The sequence below is a fragment of the Carya illinoinensis genome, chromosome 9 (assembly GCF_018687715.1).
Source record: "Carya illinoinensis cultivar Pawnee chromosome 9, C.illinoinensisPawnee_v1, whole genome shotgun sequence".
In the NCBI taxonomy this organism is placed as follows: domain Eukaryota; kingdom Viridiplantae; phylum Streptophyta; class Magnoliopsida; order Fagales; family Juglandaceae; genus Carya; species Carya illinoinensis.
In genome coordinates this window covers 40,610,607-40,629,888 of record NC_056760.1, presented here as the reverse complement: position 1 = coordinate 40,629,888, position 19,282 = coordinate 40,610,607, and the positions used below count along the sequence as shown (strand labels likewise).

The 19,282-nt window shown below is 35.7% G+C and overlaps 2 protein-coding genes across 3 annotated transcripts; one reads left to right on the top strand and one right to left on the bottom strand.

Annotated features, from left to right (window-relative positions):
* The first annotated feature begins 5,979 nt into the window (after window positions 1–5,979).
* Window positions 5,980–7,739, top strand: LOC122276295. Its single transcript, XM_043085905.1, has 3 exons — window positions 5,980–6,177; window positions 6,799–6,991; window positions 7,112–7,739. Exons 1-3 carry the CDS (start codon window positions 6,145–6,147, stop codon window positions 7,684–7,686), a joined length of 801 nt encoding a protein of 266 aa, XP_042941839.1. The 5' UTR covers window positions 5,980–6,144; the 3' UTR covers window positions 7,687–7,739.
* Window positions 7,740–7,860: 121 nt separating this feature from the next.
* On the bottom strand, window positions 7,861–14,041 carry LOC122276294. Of its 2 annotated transcripts, none has more exons than XM_043085903.1 (4): window positions 13,802–14,041; window positions 13,648–13,710; window positions 8,601–11,325; window positions 7,861–8,514 (listed from the first exon to the last, which is right to left on the bottom strand). In XM_043085903.1, exons 3-4 carry the CDS (start codon window positions 11,193–11,195, stop codon window positions 8,236–8,238), a joined length of 2,874 nt encoding a protein of 957 aa, XP_042941837.1. In that variant the 5' UTR covers window positions 11,196–11,325; window positions 13,648–13,710; window positions 13,802–14,041; the 3' UTR covers window positions 7,861–8,235. The 2 variants fall into 2 exon arrangements, with proteins under 2 accessions (XP_042941837.1, XP_042941838.1); XM_043085904.1 differs by having other exon boundaries at window positions 8,601–11,322.
* Window positions 14,042–19,282: the final 5,241 nt, after the last annotated feature.

Genomic DNA, 19,282 nt, shown 5'->3' with positions numbered 1-19,282 from the left:
GTCTTGGTCGAGGGGAGTCATGGAACAGATGATATTGATTATTATGGTGTCGTTCGTGATATTATCGGATTGAAATATCTGGGTGGGTCTATAACATATGTCTTTAAATGTGATTGGTGGGATCTAGGCGGTGGTCGGGATTCGATATATAGGGATAATCATTTTACGAGTGTCAATACTGCATCTAAATGGTACGAAGATGATACATTCGTACTGGCTTGTCAAGCTACTCAAATCTATTACTTGATTGATCCAATGAAAAGTGCTGATGAAGATAGTGGAGAGATAACTTGGCGAGTTGTACAAAAATTTGTCCCTCGAAATATATATGAAGTAGGAACGAGTGCAGATTACGATAATAGTGGAGATGAAGATGACACTCTAAATGTAGAGGCCTACCAGGAAGATGGAGGAGGGGGTATTAACTTATTTGTTGACCTCGGTGCACTCGAGTTGCTCCCCTTATGTAGAGATGACGTCCCACTCATCCATCTCGACCCGTCTTCATTAAATTATCACTCAATTGAAGAAAGTGAGAAAAGTACAGAAGAAGAGTCAGAAGAAGAAGACGAACAAGAATCCGGGGGGGAAGTGGATAAGGATGACGAACAAGAGCTTGATGATGATGACGAAGATGTTATACAAAGAGATTCTGAAACAAACATGGAAAATACATCCGAAGATGAAGACTAAAAGTACTAAAAAGTTTATTCATATACAGCCATTATAGAATTTTATAATAAATATAAATTTATTCTAATAATATTTTTTTGTTATATATAATCATTTCCAAGTATGCCGCCAAAAAGACAAAGGAGAAATGTGCCTCCTCCACCGAGTCCAAGTCCTGAACCCATTGAGGACTCCCCACCTGAGGAGTCCGTTCCCGAAGATGAAGTTAACATTACAGAGAACGATGCACAATCGACACCTACCGGTAAGGAATGTTTACGTTAATACTATATATAATCAAGATGTTTGTTTCAATAAATAATATATATAACCTTCAAAATTATACTATTATCTATTAGTTGATGAACAATTGGCTCGTCGTGGTCGTGGCTATACACGCGGCATCTCACTTGAGAAAAATCGAAGGCATGGTAAACTGAAAATCACAATTCTTGATAATTCCACTGGAGGAGTGAATGATAGTGCAGCAGCGCTTTCCTCCTATATTGGCACAGTAATTCGAGCTTACGCTCCATTTTATGTGCGCTCCTGGAGAGATGTGCCGAATGAGATTAAGGAACACATTCGAAGTCGTGTGCTGGTGAGTTTACTTATTATATCATTTTTTTCACCTACATTAGTTTATTTTATTTTTAACGTAATTAATTTATAATTAGGATGAATTTGACCTCGACTTTGGTCGTAGCGAGGATTTGAGAACTGTGAATGAGTTAATGGCTACACTATTCCGACGTCACAAGGGACGATGTCACGACCATTTCAAGAAATTTGAGACGTTTGAAGAGGCTGCACAGTCCCCTTTCCAGCAGATGAAATTAGACGACTGGATAAAGTGTTGTGATCTTTTTGCCTCTCCAGAATATCAGGTATTCTAGATTTATTTTCTATAATTATTTACATTTATATTTGTTGTTTATATTATATGTATGTACATATATTACAATTAACGGTGAGAATTATTTTTGTAGCACTTAAGTTCTACAAATGCAAATAATAGATCTGCTCTGACTATTCACCATCGTGCTGGTTCAAGATCATTCCATCGTCTTGCTGAAAAAATGGTAATTAATAAACACAATAATTCATATTTTTTCTTATTATTCTTTTATATAAGTACTAATACTGTCTTTTTCAAATTGCTAATGATGTCGTTTTCTTAGAAACGTGATGATCCTGAAAACTTTTCCCTCATTCATGTCTATGCTGCTGCTCACACTAATGAGCATAGTGAGTGGATGGATCCTGCAGCTGCAATTAATTATGTAAGCGGTATTCCTTTTGTTGAATTATATTATGTAACATGTGATTAAATTATTTTTTATTTGTATTTCTTTTAATATGTTACTTATTGTGTGTTTTGATCTTTCAAACTGCAGGGGAAAATGATGGAGATGCAGTCAGTTTCTGGGGATTCCTCTCCTAGTGATTTGGACATTTTTTCACAGGTGCTTGGGCCCAACTCTAGTATGGCAAGAGGTTTGGGACGATCTTTCAAGCATTCCGGTTCATCTTCCTCAACCTCATCGACATCACAAATTAATAATCTTACCAAAGATTTAGAAGCTGCACGACGCGAGAATGAGTATATGAGGTCTAGACAGCAAGAGTTGGAGTCCCTCTTAGAGCGACAGTCTCATTTAGAGACGCGTTTGCAGGACCAACAAAGAGACCAGGAGGAAAGAATCCGTAGTGAGGTCCAACAGCAAGTGCAGCGGGAGATGATGCTGCAAATGGAGCGTGTTATGTCATTGCAACAGAATCGTGCTGGGCGAGGAAAGAAAAAGAAATGAATTTTATTTCTGTATTACGTTTTTAACATCTAATTTGAAAACAGTTTCAAACAATATTGGTTGTGAAATATGTACTGTAATATGAAACAATTGGTTTGTTTATTAAGTGGATGAGTTTAGCATTTCTGATATGTACGTTCGAATGTAAATAAAATACGTTTCAACAGTATTAAACGTTCGAAAATACGTTCGAACGTAACCATACAAAATAGTAACAAAACGTTCGAACGTTTAAAAAAAAGTTCGAATGTAAAAAAAGTTTAACGTTCCAAACATCCGAACGTACATTTTACGTTCGAACACTACTCTCTTAACATTCGAATTAACGTCCGAACGTCATGATACAAACGTTCGGACATTATTTCATTTTCGTTGGAATCGAGATTCGAACGTAACGTTCGCACGTATAAACGTTCGAACGTTTACATTATACGTCCGAACTATAATCAACAAACGTTACCTTTTCTCGTTCGGATGTCAGCTCGTCTTTTTTACGTTCGAACGTGTAATTTTAAGTTCGAACGTTATATTCTGTGACAGATTCTAACCGTCACAGAAAATAATACGTTCGAACGTTACTTCAAACGGCACATCCCCAACCGTCACTAAAAATATTTTTAGTGACGCTTGTACAGTAAACTGTCACCAAATGTAATCCGTGACGCACATTACGTGACAGTGGTGGTGACGGTCTAAAACCGTCACCAAATATATTTCGTGACGTTTTTTCCATTTCTTGTGACAGTTTCATCTGTCACTAAAACCTATTTTTGTTGTAGTGAGACAATGTAGGGTCAGATCATGAGACTGATTGGCTACATGTTTATGAGATTCTTCAGCGATAATTACACTAATTAATCTTATCTATCTTCTTCCAATATTATCAGTACTGGTCTTTCAAGCTATTGTTTTCTATATTTAGCACCTTAATTAACACATGTTTCGATTACAAGATCATCTCATTTCATTCTATCTCATGATCTTAATATCAAAATATATACTACAAATACAAATATTTTTCAATTTTAAATTTTAAACTTTTTTTTATTTAATCATTACTTAATTATTCCAAACTTCTAAATAAAATACAAAAAACAATTTAATTTTTTCAAATACCAAAACAAAAATTATATTTTAACTTTATAATATTTTTATTTAATTTTTTTCTCTCATTTATCAAAATCCCATAAAATATATTACCTCAAATCGTTTTATTATTATTTACAAATAATCTCGTATGATTATTCAAACGAGATTAAATCAATTCTTTATGGTCAGATTGCAAGCTTATCGATAAAATAAATGGAAGGCATGCAGGCAGTTAATCACTTGTCTTGCATGTCTCAGTTTTTAACTTGAAATGATCTAATTGTGCTCTATTTTTTGTTTTATGGTAAAACATTGTTCATTCATTTATAAAATGGACATTACAATTCTGACCTAAGAATTATAATTAAGCCAACTACTACTTTTAAAGCTCCCCAATATACAAATTCTTTTGTAACTGGAATGGTCTTGTCTAGTGCTGCAAAACCTCTTTAGACAAATCATTTGAAAGATAGTATTCTGTTCTAGAATACTGTCTAAGACAATAACAAACCCCACACTCCCATGGAGTGGATGACATACTCTATGGACTCTTGGTCCTAGTGACAATGTTTTCTATTTTTGTTTTTGTTTTTTTTTTCCATATTACAACCTAAAATAAAGTAAATAACAGAAAACATAAATACATGAGAAATATATGAAAAAATAACAAACAAACAACAAAACACAGAGGTTGTTGTGGCGTGTGAGGGACGTGCGCCACCCTAAAAGTATGGTGCACGGTTGAGTCAAAAGAAACCAGTGGTCTTGGACCCAAAGAAGCCGCACAAGGTGATAGATGCACTTCCCTTGCGGAGGTGAGGATTCTTGCGCGAACGTAACTTTAGAACGTGCATGTGGCTGACACGTTGTTTTGTTCGGTGAAATTTTTCGCCCGTTTGAAAGATAGATACCTTGGGAATGCTCCGGTGTGGTGCATAGTAGTCACTGGGCGTTGAAGAGCAACAAATTGGCTTTCCACCCTATTTTAACTTGAAAAAATAAAAAAAAATAAAAAAAATAAAAAGAAAAAAGAAAAGAAAAGACTAGAGAGGAGGAATGAAGGATGAGTGAGGGAGGAGAGAGGGAGGAGCTGAAACTCCACCCCTGGTTGGGTTATATTTCGGTGTTTTCTAGAAAGAAGGTAGGCTCTTTCTCTCTCTCTAAAACTTCCTGTCGAAGTTTTCCCAATTGTGCTCTATGATTATATAGGACAATCTCTCCGGTCAATTTTAGCTAATCCTATCTTATCTAGGCAAAAAAAAAGGGAGCAATTCGATCATTATAATTTGGAAAAAATGATATCATACGTACGTGAGCTAGCTACTTTCCTGCATGCATCCATGTGCTTTCTTAAATGCAATATTTTTAATGTATTTATTGGAATCATAATTCAAAAACAGGGTAAAGATCGACATGATGTGTATTCGGTTGATGTTGGACACAATTAAGTACTTCAATGGGAATTCGAGAAGGTTGTAGGCTTCCCAATTCATTCTATCTATCATAAATCCTCAAATTTCAAACCTATGGCACGACTTCGACCAAGGGTAGGTAGGCTTAACAATTCTAAGTTTTTGCAACTATGCAAAATAATTATGATATCCAACCACCAACGTCTTTTCTTTTGAAGCTTGAAGAATCTGGCGGCACAGGACTTTTCATGAGCTAGCTAGCTTTTCTATCTTATTATATATGGATGCAGGCGTATAAAAGAGTGAATTGAAATGATATATCATGTCGTACGTGATCCTGAAAGAGTAGGTTCTTCCATGCATTAATAGAGCCAGTTGAGACGTCTAAATTACATGGATACCTCTAACACCATCATCAAACAAAATATGATTAAGCATGCAATGAAAAAAAAAAAAAAAAAAGCGGTTTCTTTGGAGCATCTGAGGTGCAATGGTGACAAAAGGACGATGGAAATGGCAGACATCATGATATTAATATTGTTTGGGAACGGAAAGGTACTTTCTATATCTTAGAATGTTTGTTAACCCCAAAAGTAAAAAGCAGAGAATCTTTACAATGTTTTGGAGGTTACTAACCTGGCTGATCAAATATTGAATCCTAGCTATGTCTAGGAAGTTTCTCTTATACTTGGGAGACCTTCGCCTCTTCTTTCATAAGAAAACGACATGCGTTTGCATGCCTTTCCCTTCCCATACTCAAAATTATTTTTTTAAAAAATAATACTCAAAATTTCAAGAACTATCTTACAAAATGAAAAATTAAAAATTTATAAAGTTAAAATGATGAAATGAAATGAGATGAAAATATTTCTTAATCCAAACAGTTCTAAATATTGGTGGTGAAAATCCATTAGACCCATTCATTCAGCCCAGCCCACTCCAGCTCATTTTCTGTTCCACCGACCATCCAGCCCAGCCTATTTTCCATTCTTCAATCTTTCCTCAAAAGGGCGTTCCCTAGCCGATATCCAAAGTTTTCACTCATGATCTCCGAGTAGATAAATTCTAAATAGCAGTCCCAGTCCTCTGTATGGAACAGTTCACCCCGATCCTAATTCTTCCTCATAATTCTTGGCCTCTCTATAATCAGCCCCTTAACCATGCCGCTTCATGGGTCTAGCTTCTGCTATAACGTGAGTTCTGCGTCTCCTCCTCTAATCTCTTACTTTGCTTGGGAGTTTAAATTCATGGTTCGTTTGGCTTAAGTGCTTATGGTCATAATTGTTGTTATAACTTATCCGAAGCTAAATTGAGTAATTTCCTTGAGATAACTTTTCTGGGTTTATTGACATGTTTAAGTTTCTTGTTCTAGGAAAAACCCACTTTCGAATTTTCTATCTTTGTAGCAGTAGGGTTTGGAAAATATTGTAAATACATAAACTTCTGGCTTTTGGGATGTACGAGATGAGGAAGAAAGTATAAAATGTTTAAACTTGAAGAAGTGCTTAACGGCTTTCTCAAGTACTACTGCAGCTGTGGCTTGATTAAATATCGTTGTTGAGGTTGAAATTGATGAATACTCATATTGAGTGTTTTAAAGGTTGATAACCTCCTGGTATTATATATTAAATAAAGGTTTACCTAAGTTGATACTAAAATTAGATTACTGAATTTGCATATATGAGGCAGATGGTTTCTTCGTGTGAAATATGATATGTAAGACAATTAAGCCCAAAGTTTCTGCCTCTCAACATTTGTTGTCCACAGTTCTTTTATGAGTCTCTCACTCAGTGTCCTAACCTTTACTTCTATAGGGTATTGCTTCTACCGTCAGAGAAGTTTATAGCCTGCCATGTTCATTTGTCAATAGTTTTGCTACACTTCATCATCTTTCTGAACCTTCCCTGAAGCAATGCGGTGTAGTTATGGTTAAACCCTTTGGTCGAAGACATAGGTTCCAGGTCTTGCCCGGTGATCATCACCTCAGTTTGCAAACTGGAAGATCCAGTAAGTCAGATGTTTTGGTATTCTATTTATTATCTTCAGTGCCCCTCTAAGCTTGTACTCATAATTAATGGTTACACCACCCAAGTTTTGTGCATTTCTAACTCTGTGTGCTTAGTGCAGAATTATTTCAACAAGATTCCAGTTTGGTCTCAACGAGACCATGTCAAGGGAAAAGAGAGGACACACAGGATCCCTTAGGCGGTGAAAGCATTACAATGGATGAACAAGCCTTAGAGCTGGAGCTGCAGATTGCCATCGCTGAGGAAAACTATGTTGAAGCAGCAAAAATTAGGGATAGCCTTAAAAATCTCCACGAGGATAGCAAAACATCAGTATTACTAGCAAATGCTCGATTTTACGACTCATTCAAAACTGGGGATTTAGCTGCTATGCAAAAGCTTTGGGCCAAAGGCGACGAGGTCTGTGTTGTACACCCAGGTGCAAATGGGATACCGGGTCATGAAGATGTTATGGAAAGTTGGGAGTTCGTATGGGCGGACTATGAATTCCCACTAGAGATTCAACTGAAGGATGTGAGGGTTCATGTTAAGGGGGATGTAGGGTATGTTACGTGCAGGAAATTCGTTAAGACTGAAGGTAGCAAATGGGGTGTACAGTTTGCTACAAATGTATTTGAGAGAATTGATGGTCAATGGTTTATCTGTATTCATCATGCTTCACCTATTGATTTGTGAAACCCATTTCAATTTATAGCTTATGACCAAAAATCTTTCTTGTCTTTTTGCAATTTTGCTTGAATTTGAATTGCTCTCTCTCTCTCTCTCTCTCTCTCTCTCCAACACAAATAAAAAAATTGCAAATCCTGATCTAGCACGCAAAGGCTGTACAATGATATCTTGAGGCAAGCATTCCATAGAAAAGATCTCGCATTATTAAAAGAGAAAACGGAGCATTTATACAGAACTGTGCATGCCTAGAAAAGTATGGCATTACGTTCAGTGTTCTACCTTTTAACGAGCATACGGTAGTTTTGGAGTTCTCCTTTAAGTGGCTATGTTGTACTTGTATAGCTGATGACATTTGCTTTTTGTACAAATGGGTATACATGTCTTCTGCCAGAACAGCACAAGCAGTCCAGTTAATAGTCCTTTATCAGACTTCGCTGCAGGTACTGATACGATGGTCGAAAACGAAAAGACTTCTGAGTTTGGGGAGTTCTCTCAATGCCTCTTTAGCTATTTTGAAGAGGATCGACAGCTAGATGGCAGGTTCCTTGCCTGAAACTAGACCCTTCCAACAGGGGAAAAAGGTGGACTTAGAGCATATTTTGCAGGCGCTCTTCTCTGTATTCCACCATCCTCATTCAGAATGGGCTCCTTGAAAACTTGTACCTCAGATATCTTGGTTGTTGCTGGGGGATCCATTGGTCTATTACAGCTTAAAATGGCGACACAAATGAAGAAGGATTGTAAGAAAGAGATTGATGAGTTGAATTCAATCGCGTAGATTCCATCCTTCAATGGCGTCAATCTGAAGAAGGGCGTGCTCTCCTGGGGTTCTTCCTGGACATTATTACAATATTTACAGTTAAAATTGTAATATGTGAACACTTGCAGATCAAACAGAAGCCCAGATATAAAAGCAGTACCTGGACAAAAAGTTCAATATTGTCCGGAATACGGCAAGCTTTGGATATCACATGAATCTTACTGCCTCGGTTCTGGTTGGAAAGAACACGCAGCTTGCAGCCAACGTCCCAACCTCCACAGTCACATGATCCATCCCAGCGATCAGTCAGTGGCGAAGGCTCTCCTCTGTTTGGTGGTCCATGTACAGCGCCTGGAAGTATAACTGTAATACCATCTGAGTTTTTATTTTCTTTGAAGTTGCAAGAGCATCTGCCTTCTGCCAAACATGTCATGCAGACCTTCGCCATCAACTTTTTATCACTCTCCATTCCATCATGGCTTAAGTTTTTAGAAGGGATCTTGACAACAACGGCTGCAAGCTCCCTTTCTGGCGTAAACTTCAATGGTTCCTGATCTTCCTGCTTTGGCTGAGCGCACAACAAGACAGATTTTCTGACCATATACTCGTTGTGGGAATTTGATCCACTCAAATCAGAGAAACAAGTGCTGGAGGCCTTCATCTGACCAACTACATTATATACGTAGCCACAACTCTCCCTTTTGCTTCCTTGACCCATCCAGCCACCACTTTTCTTTGTAATTTCATTAACAGAGTAAAATGTATAATTTCGGCCTGAGTCATCCTTCCCTGATGAAATCAAATTTTTCATGGTGGCTGCAAGAATGATTCTGTCGTTCTCAACCCCAAACTTAAACAAAGGTAGCCCATTCTTTACCCTGAGTTGCAAAAGGGCTTGGATGTTCGATGCCTCATGCTTCTCCTTTTGAAGTGAGTGGCAGACTCTAGATGGGCTAGAGCTGATGAAATCTAAACTCTCTTTCACTGGCTGAGGGGTTTCAGCAGAATGCAGTGAATTTGCTACCTTGTACCTCAGTATGGGATCAAATAACCTCCTTAAAGGGCTGGACTTAGCTCTGTTAGGAATATTTGGCTTCTCTCTGATTGAAGTATCCAAACACGCAGAAGATTCAGATCTCACAGGACCAGACTTGACACTAGCATTTGAGGAGATCAACTTTGGTGCAGATGAACCCTCCTTGAAACTGAAACTTCTACCCAGACGACCCAAGCTGAAGCTAAACCGGTGATTGGGTGATGGATTTCTGTCTTTTTTAGTTTCCAGCACAGCGTTTTCTTCATCTGCTGCTTTTGCAGTACGAACATCTGAATTATTAAGCTTGAGGTCTAAGTCCTTTCCTTCTGCATATATGCCTTTAGGAAGAATCTTCAATGTCTTGTATGGGAATTTGGATTTGTGCGATGCAACAGATGAAAGCTTATTACACTGAACATTGATCAGGCTATCTGGTATCATGTCTGATGTGGGATCGGTCTCTCCAGAAGGCAGTGGGCACAAGTCTGGAACATCAGAACAGAGTTCTTCAGAGTGAACATCCTTACCAAAAAAGTTACCTGAAAAACTGCTCCACAGTGCCTCAGATGACTTTTTCTTGGATTCTCTGGGTTGTGAAAGTTGGAATACTTCTTCTGAAAAACTGCGCCTCATTGCCTCAGATGACTTTTTCTTGGATTCTCTGGGTTGTGAAAGTTGGAATACTTCTGAACTTTGATTTTGGGCTAACTCTTTTGGTAGGAGAACAATGCTGGTGTGCCCACCCGGGGAACATAGATTAGAGAGATTTATATCTGATTGTTGTAACTCCTCTATCCTCTTCCTATTTTCACCTCTGCCAGCACTCAGCTTCTCCTTTGAATGAAGAGAGAAATCATAACTTCTCCAATCTGAATGCGACGATCGTATTTCTGAAGGAATTTTCTTATCTCCATCTTTTCTCTTGATATCTGAATCTTGCAACTTCTTTATGCTCTTCTTAGCTTCACCATCCCAAGCACTTGCATTGTACTTCCGACTGAGAGAGACCCCATTGGTTCCTGAGGTAGTTGCAGAATTTCCCATTTCTGAAGTAATCTTATGATCTAAATCTTTTCTCTTCCCCTTATCAAGCATTATATCGGAGCAACTTCTGCCATAAGACTTATATGTCCAGGGTACCTTTTGCTGCCCATCCATGTAGCTCTTGGAAGCAGTCTCAAAATCATGAAATTTTACAGCATTCAGGTCGAACAGTTTGGCATCTTGAGGATGGCCATCCTTGTGAGATGAGTCAAGACTAGGATGAGGCAAAGAGTGTCGCTCAGAAGACATCTTGCCATGGACTTTACTAGAAAATGTCGATGACCCATTAATTGCTTTTGACGATAAATCACAGCTTCTGCGTAGTGCATTATCATCTCCTCTTGCTGGGATTCGGTTTTGCTTATAGTTCCATTTTTCTAATCGTGCCCAATCTAGAACCCCAAAATTCAAAGCTTTATCTTGGTTGTTTTCTCCTCTCTCAGCACGCTGGAGATAACTTGGCAAATTTGACATGTGCTTGATAAGCTCATCTTCTTTACTCGTATTCACCTTGACAAATGACCTCTGACCGGTTCCTGAAGATTTCACTTGGACTTCTAACTTGTCTGGGCACTTTGGACTTCGACTTGCTTGGGGTGATGGAACCCTCTGCTTCACTATCTTACAGTTTTTTTCCTGTTTTGAATTCTTTTTGAGTTCTGAACTGATTACCATTTCTCTGGTAGGTCTTAAGAACTCATTATTTGGATGTACACTAGATAGCCTGAATCAAATATTCCCAAGCTTCATTGGCACATGGCCCACTACTGCCCTCTTATTACACAAAAAGTTCACAAAGGAGCTGCTGTTGAGCATAGGAATCAAATTAGTTGCTGTAATCAAACTTAAAAGGAGAAATGAGGGGAAAAATATAATATTAAAAAAGCCAAGGCATCTTAGGCTTTTGAAATAAGAAATCCAATGCAGATTAAAGTTATGCAGGTAGAAGCACTTCCATATTTAAGGATTGGAATCTGTCAGCAATTGATCTAGAGGAAACATTTCCGCATCATTCTTATTGAATTCGTTAAGATCTGAAGCCATTGTACAAAAAACAGAACAAAACAAGAAAGGCTTGACTGGCTGATCAAGTACCATGACATTTCTATATTTTACCCATTCAGAACCTCATCATCGATTTTCTGGTTAATAGGAAAAAAAAATAAAAAATAAAGTGGGGAGTTTCTAATTGGTCAACTGCACATATCTTGCCGACCATCTCAGATATTATGGCAAGTATTTAGAGTAGTGTATATTTTATGTTGCCCATCCACCGCTCAAAACTACCATGCAGTTCTAATTTCAAGTAAAACGTTATATAATTTATATCCAACGAAATTCGAATTTCCAAATATATGCAAGTCTTTTCTTTTCTTGACTATGAAAGAATAATTCATTCAATTTCCGTTTGGAAATGATATATACGAACGCTATTTTGGCTTCTTATTCTTCTAAGATTGAAGGGATTGAAAGAGAAAAAGAGTTGGCACCATCCGCAATAAGATTAAACGTGAATGCTGGCATTAGTAGTTAACATGTCAAAGTGGACCATCAGCAAACCAGTGCATACTTCCTGGCACTAAATATAGTCAAGCAAGCAAAGTCCGTTAAGTTCTTTCACCCAACTATTTTAACACTTTTCAATATGAGCTGAGATTTTATTCTCCTATCATCTCGGAATGATCTCGAGTTGATGCTAAGACATTGGGTATAATTATTTTAAGGCTAATTTCCAAGTATTTGCTATTCCATCAAAGAACTTTATTGTTTGACTTGTGCATTTAAAAAAACAAAGCTGGTATCTATGTTCTATTGTATGATTGTACCTAGCATCTTTCTCAAATAGAGAGTTTTCAAGCATTCGCTGAGCTCTCTAATAACACTTCTATAAGAATCTTTGTTGAAAATAAAAAAAGGAAAAGGCGTTGGGTTTGTTGAACCTGGTTTCGTTGGTATGTCGGTCCGATTTGATGACCCGACAATGATGCGTTATGGTTAAATTTTTTACGACAAGTCTCTCAAGCAAGCTCGGATAGAGAGCTTGCTAGACATTTTCTTGACAAGTCACTTGAACAAAGCTTGGAGAGAGAGTTTACTTGAGGCAGGCTCGACACTCCGTTCAAGCAAATAACATAAAAAAGTGAAAATTAAGATTTCCGCCGTGTGAAATGATAAATATGTACTTAATGAATAGTTTAGCATGTTGTGTTCTGGACAAAGTGATTTCACTTCAAAGTGTATTTTGTGATTCCTTAGAATAATAAAATCTTCTGCAAGTGCGTGGATGTAGGAAGTTTCCCATTGTCGTTGGTTTTTTCACAACAAAAGGTACTCATCTGGAAGACATATGTACCAGAAAAGAAAATATCGGGCTGCCACACTAAAGACACAAGTTTCTAAATAAAGTGACGAAAGAAATGATGAATTGAAGAAAAGCTTCTGCTTTTTATCCAATTTTCTCTACTGATTTAGATTAATTTATATATGCTTAATCAGAAACAGAAAATTGCTTCCTTTGATAGGGAAATTGAATCTTCTTCGAGCAGTGCTTCAGACATCGCAATAGCTTGTTAGTTTAAATACAAAAAAACAAAAAAAACCTCTGATACGGTAATCAATTTTTTTTCTAGGCCTGATACGTTAACTAAAGAAAATGTAATTCTCCCTCCCACCCTCCCGGCTCCCATTTCCAAATATTCTACAAGATTGAAATAAAACCATGCGTAAAAAGAAAATCAGAGCCAAATCAAGAAACTCACAGATCCAAAAACAAAAACATCGATCAAAATATCAGATAAATATCAAATCAAGATCTATTTATCACATGTCAAATATATATATATATATATATATCTATATCTCTATATATGTAAATTCTAGCTCTGTTTGGTCGCTAAGAAAGCTGATGCAAATAAAAAGCACCGTAAAAAATGTAACGAAGTCCTGCATTGTCTACCGGCAAGTTGTTCAAATCAAGCAGGCCTTTTGTAAGAATGCTGGAATCCAAGATTCCATTTTCCTCATATTTTTTCCTCCAGTTTCTAAAGAACGAAACGGATCATAAAGAAAACAGAAAAGCACAAGCCAAATATGAGATCACGGTTCCTAGAAGACTAGAGCGGCTTACCGCAACAAAAGGGGGAGAAATGCAGGTCCCGGAGAGTAGAATTCTAGCAAAAACTAGTCGGTTCTGACAAAGATTCGAAACGTAATAGTTAGTGGAGGGAAGAGTCACAAAAATCTCAAGCCGACGTAGATTACAAGCAAAGAAAAAGAATTACCGCAAGAGAAACGAAACCAATGGATCAAGCGTAAAAGTCTTGTTCCTCCGACCGCCGGAAAGGAAAGAACCGGCGATGACGGGGGGAAACGGAGTTCTGTGAGGGTGTTGAAATCTCAGTGAGTGCGAGAAAAGAGTGTGGGGTTTTGTCTGTATGGAGGGGGCTTTCGGCGCAAGGCCGTTTGCTTTTCTAATCGCACGGTTGAAAGCGAGGGAGGGAAGGAGATTGGCCAGTGAGGGATCCAAAGGACAACTCGTTTTCTTTGGGATCGCGAATCCCCAAGCCGATGTGGGGCCCACGGGCTTACGTCAGCACTGGCTCTGATTCGGACATGCCGTGGATGTAGGTGTTTGGGATATTTTTGGGATCAAAAGCCGTATTATTGGGAGGAGCCGTGCTCCCGAGAATGGCTCCCAACAAGACCAATCCCTCTTTTTTATTTTATTTTATTTATTTTTTTAATCTTTAAATATCCTTTTAAAAAAATAAAATTATAATATTATTAAAAATATTTTTTTAATTATTAAATAAAAAAATAATCGAGATCTCCGGATGGATCTCGATAGGATTAGCTTTTCTGTATTGGGAGAGAGTAATCCCACACAAAAATGTGGGGAAATGAATAATATAAAGGAAGGAATGTGGGGGTGTGGTGTGATTGTTCTTTAGCTGCTTTGCATGAGGCTTTGTCGTATTCCAATCTTCCCACAAGTTTAATATATGGCTTTGTGGGCGATCTAAATGCTTTTCTTTTCTTCCGAACAAAACACTTTGGTACTTTGTCAAAGGTAAAGACAACATCTTTAACTGAAAAATCTAATTACACTGGACAAATATAAAAGCCTTTGTCATCTTTTGTGTTCAATTTTTATATATATCCCATTTTTGGTTAGGGCATGTCCCGATTTGTAGTCATTCCATTGTTGTACATAAGTTAAATGATATTACGTCGCTTCATAGTTATACCATTCATTTTATGTATTAAATTATGCATTAATTAATTCTTTTTTTTTTATGAAAAATTATATTTTTTTTATTAAAAATCTTATATCATCCAATTAGACAAACGTACTTTACACGTTACTCTAACCTAATATATGTTCTAAATGGGAAAAAATAAAGAAGTGAATCCTCGTATAAGAAAAGAAAATTACAGCTGTGGAGGATGTACATTAATAGTTGCTTCGATTTCTGAGAGAGAAATAAAAGTAAACATAAGAATTATGGTTAAAACGGTTAAGGTTGTGTTGGGTAAGTGAATTATTTCACTATTATTTAATACTATTTACTAATAATTTATCATTATTTATAAATTATTTACTATTTATTTTATTATTTATTATTTTTTTATTACTATTTACCGAGCATATGAAATTACCTCAACATCGATATGTATCATTTTAAGTGTGTTAGTTGGATGAGGTCTTTCCCTCTACTTTGGGTTTCAAACAATTACTTCTAAGAGAAATTTTACTTATTATCTCCTACACTACACATCATCAAATGATTTGTTATTCTTGTCGTTTGATTTAAATACACATATTGATATTTTAATATGTGTATTTAAATAAAATGATAAATTATATATTAATATGTAGTATATAGATGATAAGTAATATTTCTTGTGATTCTAAACTCACGATTTCATCCCTTAATTACAATATGGCAAATTGGATTGGGTTGGTCCATCATTCTCTTTTTACTGGGTTGGGCCTCAACTGTTACTATCCGTACTAGCTTCATTCCTTTATGCACTCATATATTTGGTATTTGTAGTCAATATCAAATAAAGATAATGGTGGAATCTATATATGCTAGTAAAGCACCTATGTCCAAGGCACATATATGTTCGATTTTATGTGCGCAATTTTTACTGTTTATGGCATTTCTCAATCTCGTTGGGAGGAATTTACAAAACTTGTTTTCATAGCAACTGCCGAGGGGAGGCCTGTGCTGATTGAAACAGACAAAATAAATACAATAACATCTATTTACAAAAAAAACCCAAACCTGGCCCTACATATTCAATTCTCGATTAGCTACTTTTATATTCATTTGCTAGCCGCAATCCTCCCATTTTCTCCCCCACACATTTAGCCCTCTCTCTCTCTGTCTCTCTCTGTCTCTGTGCGCGCGCGTGTCTTACTGTTTGGCTTTTCCTCTCTGTCTCACAACATTTTATTCAATGCTCTCTCGGAAGCTCCATATTTTAAATCTTTTATTTTTTATATTGTTCAGATCTACAATTTTTACCTTTTATTTCAGCAAAATAAAATTTCATTTTGTAGATCTACATATTTCACAAATTTTTTTTCTTAATGTTTACAAACTTCAGCATATCTAGAGGTTTTATTTTAGATCTAAGAAGTTTTACTTTAGATCTATCAATGTACATGAGTAAAATCTGTTTTTTCTTTTCTGTTTTTCAAATTTCCGTCTTTAGATCTACATGTTTCACCATTTTTTTCATATTTGCTTTTATTTCCTGCATGTCAATATGTTGTTTTAGTATTTTGTAGGAATTTTGAAATCTTACAAATCTTCCTCTTCAGATGTGAGGTTTTATTATTATTATTATTCAATATGTTCTATTTTCTGGAGTCTTCTGAAATGGGAACATATTGGATTCTTTTTTTTTTTTTTTTTTTTGTTGTTGTTGTTGTGGTTTTGGATTTGAAACTTGAAGTCATGCTACGTTTTTATCTTCATTTTTTGCTTTGATGTTTTTCTTTTAGGGTTTATCCAACGAAATCAGAGATTGAGAGAGCAGAGAAAGGAAACTACTGTTCATATCTTATTTTATTATCATTAATTTTTTTGAATGTTTGTTTTATGATGTGTTGTCATGTTTGTTTGGTTGTTAAAATTTATTATGTACCAATTTCTCGTCAGATTTCAACCCAAATTATGTGTACAAATTTTTATTTGGTTGTTTTGTTATGTGTTTCCATGTCAATTTGGTTGTTAAAATTTATTATGTATAAATTTCTCCTCAGATTTGAACCCAGATTATATGCATTTTGTATATAGTATGTAAAAATTTGAAAGAACTTAAACTAAGAAGACAAAAGAAGAGAAATCATACCCACGTAAGGAGTAGAATTAGGGAATAGGAGAAATCCCAATGCTGAAGCAGGCAGAAGTTTGTGCGAGAAACTGGGGAGTAAAAGATGTTGAACCCAAGGTTTCAAGTTTTGTGTAATTATATATCTACACATGGATTTTGATGATAACAAATGAATTCAAAGAATAAAGGAGTCTTAAGCTCAAGTTGTCTATACAATGGAATCAAGCACATCAAGAAAACAAGTATAAGCAAGAAGGGTACAAGTTCACATTAAAGTCATAGAGTAATATTGTAAATCTCTTAAAAATTCGAAATTAGGATTAAAGCTCGAAATTAATATTTTATTATAAAACATTATAATACATTTTCCACATGTGCATGAATATTTTGAAAATTAAATTTGAAAATTTTGAAAAACGATTGATTGTCATCTTTCACATGTGCATTACATGATTAAAGGTTTGAACTTTGAAAAATTAAAGATGATTGATTGTCATCTTTCGCATGTACATGTTTTATTTGAATATTTTTAAAAGTGGTTGATTTTTTTGACTTATGCAAAAGGTAGATGCTTTTGTTTGAAAATTTTGAAAAATAAAGTGTGCTCCTTTTGTCATATGCAAAAAGTAAAAAGATTAGGTTTGAATTTTTTTGAAAAGTAACGTGTGCTCCTTTTGTCATATGCAAAAAATAAAAAGATTAGGTTTGAATTTTTTGAAAAGTAAAGTGTGCTCCTTTTGTCATATGCCAAAAGTAAAATATTAGGTTTGAAGTTTTTGAAAAATGAATGATGTTGTCTTTGACACTTGAAAAAGAAAAACCTTTTATTTGAATTTTTTGAAAAAGTGAATGATGTTTTTTTTGACATGTGAATCTTTTTAAATTTGAATATGAAGTCTCATAGGCATATAAATAGATTATTTGAGAGTTTCACATTTACAACATCCAGAGCATATAACATTTATTCAAAACTTTCATTCTCTCTTCTCTAAGCATTGAGCCTTGATCCTTGTTCATTTTGAGAAAGAGATAGTTTACACTGTATTGTTCTTATTTCACTCATTGGGGAGTGTTTTTTAATAACCTACCCACTATCAGCTCTTGTATCAGTAAAATGATGTGTATAACCCTTATGCGTGTAGAAACTGTTCTACACAGGGAATAGTTGAATAACCACGTGTAAGGTGATTGCAAGTGTAGATGGTGTTCTACATGGATCCTTTGTAGCAGTGTTGTTCAAAGGTGTAATAGGTTTCTATCTCTACCTGAAAGAGATTGAATAGTGAATTTTGGGGATCCTTAAGGGGTAGCTTGAAGCAAGGACGTAGGCAGTGGGGTCAAACTTCGTTAATATACTGAGTTTACTTTTCTCTTACCCTTACTCTTGATATTTATTGATGTTTCGTATTTTGTTTATATTTTATATTGTATATTTAATTTATAATTGTTATTTTTTTAAATACAACTCAATTCATCTCCCTCTTGTGTTAGTCATCTGGTAACAATTGGTATCAGCGTAAGGGCTCTGTTATAAAATTAACTATCTTTTGAGTTAAGATCTTATGGCTAACATTGCAGTTTCATTTGGTGAAAGTCAATCTAGCAGTCGGCCTCCACTTTTTTGTGGAGACAATTACTCATTATGGAAAGTTAGAATGAGAATATTCCTTCAAACTCAAGGTCGAGAAATCTGAAAATCCATTATAAATTGACCTTATATTCCAACAAAAGTGGTTGATGGAGTGAAGGTCAAAAAGGAAGAAAAAGAGTTTGATCGTGAAAACGATAGATTTTATAATTTGAATTTAACTGTTATGAATTTATTATTTAATGTTCTCAATGGAAATGAGTTTAATAGAATAATGACTTGCGCTATGGCAAAAGAAATTTAAGATAATTTGAAAGTTACTTATGAAGGAACTTTGCAAGTCAAAGCATCAAAAATTTATATTCTTTCTCATGAATATGAAATGTTTAAGATGAGAATGATGATGAATCTATTTCTAGTATGCACACTCGTTTTACTAACATCATAAACAACTTGACAACTCTTGACAAAGTTTATTCGAATGTGAAAATAGTAAGAAAAATTCTCAACTCTCTACCAAAAAGTTGGGAATCAAAAGTGACAGCGATTCTTAAAGCTAGAGACCTCAATAAGCTTGAAGTGAATGAACTCATCGGGTCACTTATCACCCATGAGTACATATTGAAAAGAAGAAAAGAAGAAATAAAGCCAAAGAAGAGTTTGACACTTAAAGCTGTTCTTCATGAAAGTGAAAGTGATGAAGATGAGGAAAATGACGACAAAGATGAAAAAGTTGTGATGATAACAAGAAGAATTAAGAGGTTTCTAAAGAAAAATAAAACTTCTCAAAGAAAATTTTCAAAAAGTTTTCCAAGAAAGATTCAGG

Excerpts from the sequence above, each read along its gene's own strand:
- LOC122276294 (XM_043085903.1), bottom strand. The coding sequence starts at position 11,195 with ATGGTAATCAGTTCAGAACTCAAAAAGAATTCAAAACAGGAAAAAAAC. Across the intron at positions 8,515-8,600 it reads ATATTGAACTTTTTGTCCAG|GAAGAACCCCAGGAGAGCAC; the intron begins GTACTGCTTTTA and ends AATAATGTCCAG.
- LOC122276295 (XM_043085905.1), top strand. The coding sequence starts at position 6,145 with ATGCCGCTTCATGGGTCTAGCTTCTGCTATAAC. Across the intron at positions 6,178-6,798 it reads GGTCTAGCTTCTGCTATAAC|GGTATTGCTTCTACCGTCAG; the intron begins GTGAGTTCTGCG and ends TTACTTCTATAG. Across the intron at positions 6,992-7,111 it reads TTTGCAAACTGGAAGATCCA|AATTATTTCAACAAGATTCC; the intron begins GTAAGTCAGATG and ends TGCTTAGTGCAG.